The 12,539-nt window shown below is 33.4% G+C and overlaps 1 protein-coding gene across 1 annotated transcript in view; it reads left to right on the plus strand.

Moving 5' to 3' along the window:
* The window catches only part of LOC116168514, a 50,322-nt gene extending 41,453 nt beyond the window's left edge, over positions 1–8,869 (plus strand). The window contains exon 5 of the mRNA XM_031484441.1: positions 8,259–8,869. Coding sequence (XP_031340301.1) covers positions 8,259–8,347 — 89 coding nt within the window. The 3' untranslated portion in view covers positions 8,348–8,869. The remainder of the gene's footprint in view (positions 1–8,258) is intronic.
* The last annotated feature ends 3,670 nt before the right edge of the window (positions 8,870–12,539 follow it).

Here is a 12,539-nt window from a genome sequence, read left to right on the forward strand (position 1 = left end):
TAAAATGTAAACATTTGTACATAACCTATGTTATATTAATTCTGGAGACTAAATATTTATCTTCTGTAAACTAAGGTCTCTATCTACTGGCAACGTATTATAGTGAGCTTTAAAAATGAATATAAATTTAATTTTAATTTTACAAATTCCCTATAATCTGTCAAAAGTTACTAAAAAATTGAGGGAAAATAGGACAGGTTCTAAACATTACAAAAATAGGACAACTTTCAGTTCCTAAAATAACTACCAAAAAATTGATCAAAGTTGATGTATGAAATGTTCAATTTTTTTGTTCCTAATAAAATTATTTAAAATTTGACTAAATAAGGGATCGTTACAAACGGGCTTAAAGAAATACGAAAAACACACAATATTAAAAATAAATACTGTAACGTACCTGCTTTAATAGTAATGAAAAGCCTGGAATTTGATAGGGACTTTTGTAAAGACGATGCCAACGTGTGGAGATTCTTTTTACAATTAACCATGATACGGATTTTAATTTTTAATTATTGGAAAATTAGTATTGATTGGCTCCAACCAGAAAGAAAGCGTAAGACCTAATCTAAATTAATAAAAATTACTAATTATTTTTTGCAGGTCTTGAACGAAGTTATTACATGTACATATTAATTATTTTAATTATCATACGTACTTAATTTATATACATATACTGTAAGAATTCAAACAATCGTATGAACAGGGTGATCAAATTCGTGGTTCACCATTGGGATCTTCGTAACGGTGAGAGATACCGGATACGGTGTAGGTAAAACTATTTGAAAATAACTGAGATTTCACCTAAAACCTGAAAATGTTAAATTTCTTCCTCATTTTCCCTACCATAAACGGTCGGAAATGGACAGTTCTCGTTAGCACCTGCTATGGGCCCTTTTTTTGGAGAATCAATTCTGATTCTACCAGAATTTCCATCTCACGCTAGATGTTAGAAGCTAGATACTTTCATATTTCTTACGGACGCCATATTGGATTTTTACGGAAGGAGATAGAGAACAAAAGGAGAAATTCATTTGAATACATCACCATCATACCCATGTTGATTCAGCAAGATCTAGTTACCCGTGGATGTTTTGGTGAAAAATTTGATTTTGAAAGTTTTTTGTAAATTGATGTAAAAATAAAGAGTGTTGCACGTCATTATTTTTCTTATTTGTCTTCTCATTCCGTAAAAATCCAGTATGGCGCCCATAAGAAAGTAGTTTCGGATTCTGTGAAAAAAGTGCCCAACGGGAACTGTCCATATCCGAAAATGAAAACAAAATATGACGCTTTTTAGTTTTTTGGTCATATCCCAGTGATTTTCAAAGATTTCATAATCACAAAAATGGGCAAACTTGTTCACATTTAACCTACACTGTATCTCTGATCGTTAGAGAGATCCCAACGAATTTGAACCCGCTGTACAACGCACAACATAATTATTCCAATCCTTTAAAACCTTAGCAAGAAGTTGCACCCAAAGGAAATGCGATTGTGCTCTTGTACGGAGCGCACTCTTAATTAACTGCAACAAAACCTGACAGGTATATATATATGAATTACGGTACATCGAGTTCCTTTCTGCAGACACCGTCCACGGAGATCAAAATCTGCCTCGTTAAAACATATATGCTCTTCCGGGTACTGTATAATATCTTCTGATCCCTTCCTCAATCAGAAACGCTTTCTACAAGTAGTCGTGTGCTGAAGCCGTCAAATCCTCCCTTCTTAGTTAAATAACAGCGCGACTGTTGATTATATCCTTCTGTCGCCCTATTCGGACATGCCCATTTGTAATGAATTCCATCATTTCCTAATTGCTTTTAATCATTGAATAAAAATAGTGTTTTTATTCAATGTTTTAATACAGTTGGATACAGGGTGTAGCCCACCTTTAAACGAAAATTACGCTACATATGCGCATTCTTTAAGAATCCAGGAAGGCATACCTCCCTAGTTTATATAGCATAAAAATTCCCTAAAAAAATAACGCGACTGTTTATATAGCAATTATGCTTTATAGTATTATTAAAAAAGAATATGCCAGTAGTCTGAAAATGTTCAACAAATTATTTTTTCTGAAACTACTTTAGAAATAACTAGTTTCCTCTCTAACAGGGGTGAAGAAAATGTGATTTTCCACTCTAGTGTGGAAAGTAAAAAAACAATTGCTGCGCTAATCTTAATAATGACATTTAAAATTGAAGCATAGATACCCGTATCTAGATTGCTATGGGATTGCATACGACAATTATTCAATTTTGATTGTAGTTCCAGAACCAAATGATGTGTAAAACTGTCTTCTCTAGTTGTACAAATAACTATATAATAATAGGTTTGTACAAATAAATGAAAGAAAATTTCCTGCCACAAAAACACAATTTTGTACTATTTTGAACCCCATTACTTAGATCAAATTTACTCCGACATTTTCTCTCTTGCTTTTGTACTTAAATATTTATGAAATATGCTAGGTACAAATTTTAAAACGCATCCTCCATTACATTGTTATGTTATAGGTTTAATTACAGCGGTAAACAAGCAATAATTAATGATACCTACTAATGGAATAACACGTATTATTCGTACAAGCCATTTTGCGATGTTGTAGAAACAGAGTATTTTTCGTTCATTTCGGAACGATTAGCATTCGCGAGAACTCAACAAGCGCATTAAAATTCACTTCATTTACTTTCAAGATTGCGATCCGACGTGTAACGGTAATTATGTACTTTTGGCAATTCCCGTCTTTCTCGTGTGTGCGGATGTGCTTTCTTTGTTGAAACGAAATAATCAAACTTTTATTATGCCATTGGAACATTCGTATTGTTGCTCTTTCTTGACAATCGTTGATACATATCTATACCTACCTTTGATTGATCCTGCTGTTTCTAGGAAAATTGATTGGAATTGAATGGAATGAACAGAATGTGGGCAATTGATTGTGTTTCAGCAAATTAACCCATTAGCGTAATGGAAACCTCGTTATTTTTTATTTACATCAAGGTCGTGATTTTTTTTAATTCGATTTGGGAGTGGAACATTCCCATCAATTCATCCAGCAGCCCACATTATTTCCTTCTAAATCAGATTTAGATTTTCTATTCTGGGAGTTTTGCAAATAATGGTATCCTACGAAGAATACTTTTGACAAATTGTTCTTTTTTCATCGCTTTCAGCTTCATACCTCGAAACTACGAAACAGTTGCACTAGGTTACCGACTTATCCATTATCCGTGATGTTTCCAGTGACACTTTGGGTTAGATTTTACGTTTTCGCGTCTTTGGTTTACTCCTTGGTGATAAAATTCCAAATAAGACAATAGATTTGGAGCGACTACGGTTACATCAAACCACCCTTTTCATTTTTTGACGATTAATTACTGCATTATTGATAAATTTTAGAGAACCAAATTACTCTACTAGTTATGTTGATTTGATTGAATACGATCACTTGGACGAATATTATCTTATAATTAAATGAACGGGCATGCAAATTTAGATTAATAACACTGTACAAACTAAAATTAAGTTCGTATGTCGTGAATACATTTGATTTTAATGCACTCGCTTGCAGAAGCTGTGTCGTCTTTAGACTGAATTACAAGTCAACATCTGGAAAATCCTACTGGAGCTAATTGTAATACAGTTAAATGTGTTATTAAAGTGTATGTTGCATAGTCTCGAGATATTTAAACGCTAAAATCAACAAGCGGTTCTCAAGCGTGCATACTTTATATTCACTATATAAATACATCGGTAATGACGTCTGAAGCGCTAGTACTTACATACTTTTTACGTCGGCGACTCAATCTTTCATACTCGGCGCTCCATATTCATTAACTTATAATTTTGCGCCCTCAAACCCTTCCGTGGAATATCAATACTACTTAGTCCACTAGTCGGTTACGATCCGTACTTGCCACTTACAATAAATTTAAACAAAAAGAGAGAACTCACTGAGAGGGAACAAGTAGTGATACTTTTTCTGGTCTTCATAAATCTAAAGGGGCACAGGAATTGAGAGGGTAGAAACAATTATTGTAGTCACTCGAGTAGTCAAAATCGATGATAATTATACAATAAATGGTATACCTACAAATAGAAATCCAATTATATGAATCTGACTTAGTAAGATAATTATGATAATTTAGATCCAAAATTAATTTGCCAAAAGAATCAACTCGTAGTCAGAAAAATCACAAATATCGAAATTAAGCTTCCACAAGAATATCGACGAAAATAAAATATATTGCCTTAGAACTCTATCCACAGCCTTACTGCGCTCAGAAGGGTGCTGTTGCCATAAAATCTGCAATCAGATATAACACAAAAACAGAAATAGAAGGGTATTGACAGTACGTCATACAAGATATGCGAGACCCAACTTAACGTTTGACACAGATCCGATAACTCGAATACTAAAAATCGTGATAACATTCAAACGAGCATACAACAAAAAAAAACAATAATTCAAACGTTAAATAGCAAAAGCAAAATTTTGATTTGAAGACGAGTTGTCGATACAAAACGGCAATGTATAAGATTAAACATAACTTAATGTCAGGAAATTAATTTACAATTCAAATTATCTCCGTACAACTAAACTAAATTCAAGAATTAGAAAGATAATTAAGCTAGCACGAATTAATCCTTGGTAACGACAACAATTAACACACATAAAATCGCAAGTCTCGGTGTCGAAACGATATCATAAGTTATACCGAAACAGTTCAACAGTTAATCATAATCTCCAAAAGGAAACAAGAGAGACAATAAATAAAAATAAATAAATACATCAAAATTGAAACATAACGTAATTAATTTATTGACAATAAAAAAAACTTATTCCGGAACACATGAAACAAAATCAAAACAATTCCCTGAGATAAAGGAAAACCTGTATCCCTTGTTTGGACTTTCCACTTCGCACGCAAGCGGTCGACAATTAAAATATGTATAAAAAATCTTAGAATTACCTACAGTTTTTTTCCCAATAATCTAAATAATCTGGTCGTAAAAGGTTTGCGATATGCAAACTTATCAAAGACACAAGTGTACTCACTAAGAGCTTCAGGAAACTTCACATTTTCTTTATTGAACTTAACTGGCTTGATAAATAAGGTGAAAAAGTTTTCAGTGGCTGTTCGGACGGTAGAAACTTTAACGTTCACCAAGCAGACAACTGCTTTGTTTACTCACACTCGAACTATGTTTTTCTGAATACGCACAAACCGTTTTTAAAACTTTCAACAAACTGTTCCTAACTTCGCTTGACGATAATTTTTATTAATATTGCTTAACACTTAATTTCGATATTGACGAACTGCGTCTTGATAGGGTCAAATCGCCCAAGATTTAGCGCAAACAAATTTACATACTCTTGAACCGTCTCGGAAGTTAAAGCAGCAGCCCCGTTTACACGTTGTCTCGGGTATTGTAAAGGAAACCCCACTTCCACTATTAAATAATTTCGTCCTCTTCTCTCCAATCAGAATTAGACCCGAACTTCGAAAGAACGAGTAAAAAATGTCAGTGTTGTGTACAATCGCAACAACTCTCGTTCTTCTACAGGATCCGTTTTGGGCAAGCAAAAGATCAATGTTATTCAAGTACAGAAAGATACTTTGCGTGACCTCTAGTGGCAGAATAATGAACTACGAAATGAACTGTATACCCATACCTCAAAACTACAGCGAATTTACAGAAAAAATATACCGACAGCATAAACAGTTTCAAAAATGAATATTTAAATGGGGAAAATATTGAATGAGTAATCGTTACAATATTCGAAGAAGATTTACATTCAATGTCAATTTTATTACTGCGGCGAATTTATGGTGGAAAGATTGTGTGGGGACTGGTACCAATGGGATCAACTTGTGTAACAGGAGTTCTTTAATGGAAATTTTTTAGGGGGTTGATTTCTTTTCCATCTCATTTCATACCTCTAGATAACTTAATTATTTGAAATTGGATTTGGTGTAATTTAAATAAGTACACTTACACCTTAATGACACCTTAATTTGTGATTACCGTAACAAATTAGGTACGATACTTCACGATATCACCATGAGTAATCTTGATTTAGCTGTTCCGGGCACCTAAAACACACCAAGATCGTGTTACCCTCCGTCAGACTGGCACCGATAGCTTTTCCCAGGCATCCGGAAACCCACGACCCGCAAAATGTAGGTCAATTTCTAAAGCTGAGCACTATAACTTGATAAATCAGCCTAAAAAATCACCCAAACTACTAAAATCTCATAAAAACACGCCTACACTAATGTGCCATATACTTACTTAATGTTAAAAAATTAAAACTAAGTCAACCTCAATAAAGAGTTTCCGTTACAACTTTTTACTGCAAGGGCCTGTAGTTGGGTGGAAACCGCTGGAAATTATGTACCATACATAAGGGGTTTGCCAATATTTTACCTACTGTAACAATTAATTTTTTGTAATGAAATAATTAATACCACTACTAGCGCGGTAAATTTTCAATGAATCTACCTTGCGGAAGGTTGGTTTTTTATCCCCACTTTATAAATCTGCAAATTAAAACCTGATGCTCTTGTTTAATCGTCCTCAAATAAATACTCGTATTAATCGTTTCCAATGTAACGAATTACCTGGATTTTTTAATATGCGAAATTAATCAAACCCTGGTACAAAATTCCATTAAAAATAAATCTACACACCTCTGGATGCTAAATAAAATTAAACCCACACAAAAGAATGGTATTAGTGAACTAAAAATTCACATTCACAATTATTGAGAAAAAATACCAATATCGAGTTCACTTGTCATTCATAAAAAATCTCGTAAAAATTACATAAATTTTTTCATGAGTCGACCACTTTAGAATGAAGTTAAACAAGTATTTTATACAAAATTTAAAAAATTCGACTCCTATGGTTATGCAATGCAAAAAATTTAAAATAACTTACATTTATCGATTAGTCAAAAGTTCCTCCAATCAACAGTTGATTTTCTCCTTTGTAGCAGCAGTTTGGAAAATTGAATAGTCGAACGCCTTGTACAATACAATCGGACATATTGTATCGACAGGTAAAATTTGGTTACTCGTTAAAAATGAATTTCGGAAGATGGTTGACAACTTTGAAAATCTTTAAAACACCTCTAAAAAGCATTATGCGGGTCACTCTGTATTTGGTCTAAAGCCTGTTCAGGACCCTGAACAAGAGAGGGACAATAAATAAACAAATAAAACCTAAAGAGATCACGTATTACAAATGGTTGTGGCTAATGATATTTTGAACCCTCGATTCTTTTCCACCTCTACAATGAAACGACCAAAACAGACACCGGTTCAAAAATGTACATTCAATCAACTGCAGCTAGGATTAATAATAGTCATTATTATTATCAATGCCTTTATTGAATTGTTGAGGACACAAGTTAATTCTGTGCTTCTGAAATGGGGGTGCGAAACAAATCCACCGAAATGTGGTGTTTTTGATAAGAAAAACTTATTTCAATAAACTCTTAGTCATAGGGTATGAATTTGGAAATGTTTGTTTGCAAAGCTTTAAAAGGAATACTCAAACATCCGAGTAAAGTCGTGAGTTCTACCCCTCTTTGGGCTGAAATTAAACATGAAACTTTTGGAGCGTAGAAGCCCCCAAATGTAGAACTTTGGACCTTAAACTGTTTTCTTTTATTCCATCTACATCCGTATAGTACAAAACTGCAAAAGGTCCGTGAGAAAAAATAGCAAACCTGAGGGAAAATCTGAGTAAATCTAAAACACACTTGTTACATTAATATTAAACGTGGTGTACACTCATAAAGAATGGAACCATTGCATGTCTGACAAAGTGTTCAGTAGTTCACAGTAATGAAAAATTACAATTCAGAGCATCTTCAGGAAGACGTAGACAATTAATTTCTCTCCGAAGCGGCAGCAGAGGTAACATTTATCAATGCAATTAACATTAATTTAATTTTGCATATGATTAAAAGACGTAAATTCGCAACACTAATTACGTTATGACTACATAATTAAATGAAAAATTGAGACACGACCTCTTTTCCTACGTGTCTTTCGCATAAGAAAAATCATTTTCTAAAGTACTTCTCCATTATATTTTATGGTGCGCTTTACTAAATTTCTTGTACAAAATTACTTCACTGTCGTATACGGTAACGAAACTGACTCACTTTTCCTAATAACAAATGAATGTGTGATAAGACTGAATATATGCGGAGTAACTAACGAGTTTATTTGTTACAGGTCAACGATACCTATTATCATCAGGGTTACTGACGCAGACATCTTTCGTTCTAGTGTTATTTCGGTGGTCAACGCAGACGGTTAGTTAATTTAAATTGGTGAACATTCTTTGTGCCGATTGATGTATTAGGTGGAAATGTGCAAACTGGATTGCTGTTAAATTTGTAAGTTTTCCCCCATTTTTAATCATGGTGCTTCTAAACTTGTGCCACAGTGGAACTAACTGCACGAACTAACTCCTTTTGAAATAATGCAACGATCGAAAAGTTGATTTATTTTTAACCACTAATAAGGGACAATTTGTGTACTTAGCGTTTAAACAGAAAGAGAGACAATGACTTTTAGACTGTTTGCAGAAGCAAGTTTTTCCTATTGATAATGTAGTCACCTGCTTTCGCCATCCTTGTCTGATATTTATGCATTTCCATGCAGTGTGCTTTTCTGTTTTATGTTCCTGAACTTTGATTGATTACAACTACTTTGGTTGAAAGCGCGACTCGCGTGGGAAATCATTCAAAGTGATGGGAAGATAATTACAATTACTATCTTATTTATTAAAGTGAGACCCTCGTCTTCTACTTGCACTAAATAAAATTACACTTTTCATTCGACCTTTCATTACTTTATTCATTTCATACTGTTCATCATTAATCAAAAAAGAGTTACTAACGAACCGTTAAAAAAATGCTAGAAGGAAATTCTTGTTGTTGGTCTTTTACGACTCTTTTTTTTATCTGTAGACAAATCAGAATACTCAAAACAATGTACCCCTATACGATTCATGCAAACAATGGCAATATATATTTTTTTAAAAAACTTCCAGATTCATGGCACATACAAGCTTATATAAGTTGTATGACTGCCGAAATAACTGCGTTATATTTTTTTCCAAAGAGGTGAGGCAATACTAAATTATAAATTAGCCATATCCGTCGGCCATATGCAACCCTCATCATAATTTCAAATGTGCTATTGAAATAACTCTTTCAATTAAACTAACATCAAACTTTTCGCAAAGTTTCTACACAAACCGCGTTGTTCTAGCTAGATAAATTAGTATTACACTTTTTGGTTTCCGCATCCTTTCTCCTCCTGAAATACAATTCTGTAGTTTAAAGGGGTAGCGACAGTGTAGGTGCTAGGCTGTATCCCAATAAAATTCTAATTGCGCTCTTTAAAGGGCCACAAAATGCAGATACGCACACGGAATGATTCAGGTTGTCCCATAACAGTATATAAACATTAAAATTTTTCCAATAACGGTCAATTTAAAAAGTTTAACAACCACTCGTGTAACGACAACGACCAATGAAATATGTATTCTTTTGACACTTTAATGTTATCCTGAGTGGAGCTTAAATCCAACATAAAACGATAATAAACGAGAAAATTATTCAATCAATAGACTGGCCAAAAATCGGGTTCGCGATATTTTATACAGAACATTTTTCCATAATGCCGGATTACGGATAATGTGACGTAGTACAATAGCGTCGAATGGAGTTATTCAGAATCGCAACGGAAAATATAATTGTACTTGGAACGATAATAGAAAATTAATTAAAACGTTAACGGGAAGTAAGCATTACTAAAAAGGCCCCTCATAATGGTATAGGAAAAAGTTGCGGAATTTGTCTTTTATCGTCGTAAAAGGCTCCGCAACAAATTAGTGATTTCATTAATACAGTCGTTAATTAAAATTTTGCATCTGAAGTAATATTCTGCCTTAATCTGAATTCAAATTTAAACGTTAATTTATTTCGCTTTATTTCCTTGAAAAGCACTCTGTATTCTGTATGTTTATTGATAATTTCGTCGTGCCGAATACTTCCAGGTAAGTCAGGTGATTATATTAGACTCATTAAGTTATATATTGTGATAATAATGTAAGAATCGAGATCAATTACATGTAAAAGTATTATGTAAAACATGAACTTCATTAAAATGTCAAGTTATGTATTAAAATACATAGAAATGTTGTTTTTCCTTTGTTTTTTATTATCGTCATTGCTGATGAGGGTAAGTAATTTATAGTAGATTTTATACGCTACCCTAAGACTCTCTCTTATACCTGGTTTATACCAAATTTGCATACTTTCATCGCTTGCTTGAATATCCGACCATCCTTTCCTCGTTTTCGAGCTATCTCGACGCATTTCAACTCTCCACTTTAAACTGACCACCTACTAATTTCAAACCTTTTCCATTCTACTTTCGCCTTTCGTCTCAGGTTTGTCTCAAAATTTACCTATTCTTGTACTTTTGTATAAATTGTCCACGTATACCCTTCCAGTTATAAATTCCAAAAGAATATTCCACCCTCCCCAACTTTACATTTGTTAATCTTATCTACGGCTAGCTCTAGATAAATTTTAAGCTGAAAATGCTTACTGAAAATTTTCATTTTTCTATTTTCTAAATATTGACTTCATAATGCTTTTCTAAATTGCTTACTCCCAAAATTAAACACAAGGTGGCCGCAAATTGTCGATAATTGCTGACAGTCAAATAATGAAACAGTTCCAATTTACACTTCGCTTTACAGGTTTTACTATTTACAGCTTTAGCTAGGAATTTCAACCTAACTAGATTAATTTTCGTGGCCACGGTCTATTGAACTACCCTTAACTTAATATCATATATAACAGGTGACTGTGGTGACTGAAGGTCGTATTGGTTGTTGTCTAAAAACTCACATAAGGCAGTGGGGTTCATTCCTCAATGTCACTGGAAGCGGTGGGATTCGTTCCTGAACTGCATGAAGATCAAACTTGAAGGTGAATTAGAGGGCAGAGTTGGGGGTGAACCAGAGGGCACCGATGAAAGTGAAATAGATGGCAGATTTGAAGGTAAGGAAATAGGGGTCAGAGTTGAAAGTGAAATAAAGGGATGGCATTGAAAGTGATATTATTACAGCTTTTTTAATTAAAGCAGCTTCCAAAAATAAACAGCTCTTTAAAAAACAGCCCCCGTTCTGTCTCTTCACCTGTTAGCATTTACCAGTTACCTGTTTCGTTTCCATTTCTCTAGTAAGTACATTCTTTACCACAATTTCATGCTTGTATATTTAACCAAACAAATAATATCCATACCATATCAGGAAAATGAATAAGCACCATTTATACATTTTTTTTAATACACAACTTTTATACAGGGTGGTATTTATAGGTGGACCATTAAAAGTATTTCAGGAACGGTTTGTAATTTCGAATCGGGGCTCATTACCTTTTTTGAATAATCGGTCAAAAGGAATCATTTAAAAATATTTTCAAGATGGCCGCTTTTCCTGTTGTATCAGAACGGTACCGGAACTTTCTTATTTCAAATGGCACTATCTTTTCTGATGCCATTTTCGAATTACTCAGAAAAAATCAGTATGACTGTTGTTAATATGTCTAACTGACATGGTTTCGAAGTTATTTGACATTTTTTCAAAGTTTCAGAGGTTCAGTTGTCTGATAACTTAGCAAAATGTTTTTTTCACGCATAGACAGCTAAAAGTCCACGCTACCAAATGCTATTGGTCCGAATTTCAAATGTGATTCGAAAATAATACGAATAAGCGTTCAAATTTTGCAATGGAAACCATATCTTTATTATGCATCAATGGTAAGAGCATAAAAAACGTACTTTTTTTCCATTGATACATAGTTAAGATAAGGATTCCATTTGAAAATTTTAAGTTTTTTACCAAAAACCGATTGTCAAATTTAATAATAATAATAATAATAATAATAATAATAATAATAATAATAATAATAATCTTTATTGTCCATACAGCAATAACACCAATATTGGACAACTTCAAAATGTTTAAAGAAACAGAAAATTTGAACGATTATTTGTATTATTTTCGAATCACATTTGAAAATCGACCAATAACATTTAATAGCGTGGATTTTTAGCTGTCCATTCGTGAAAAAAACATTTCGCTAACCTGTCAGACGACAGTGATATGGCTAATTTACTGAACCTCTGAAACTGTGAAAAAATGTCAAGTAACTTCGAAACCATGTCAGTTAACATAGCATCATATTAACAAAACCATACTGATTTTGTATGAGGAATTCAGAAATGCCATCAGAAAAGATAGTGCCATTTGAAATAAGAAAATTCCAGTATCGATCGTTCCGATACAACCGGAAAAGTGGCCATATTTAAAACATGATTCCTTTTGATCGATTATTCAAAAAAGGTAATGGGCCCCGAATCAAAATTCCAAACCGTTCCTGAGATACTTCTAATGGTCCACTTAAAAACAACACTCTGTATACCATTTTC

Source organism: Photinus pyralis, unplaced genomic scaffold (genome assembly GCF_008802855.1).
Source record: "Photinus pyralis isolate 1611_PpyrPB1 unplaced genomic scaffold, Ppyr1.3 Ppyr1.4_LG1, whole genome shotgun sequence".
Classification (NCBI taxonomy): domain Eukaryota; kingdom Metazoa; phylum Arthropoda; class Insecta; order Coleoptera; family Lampyridae; genus Photinus; species Photinus pyralis.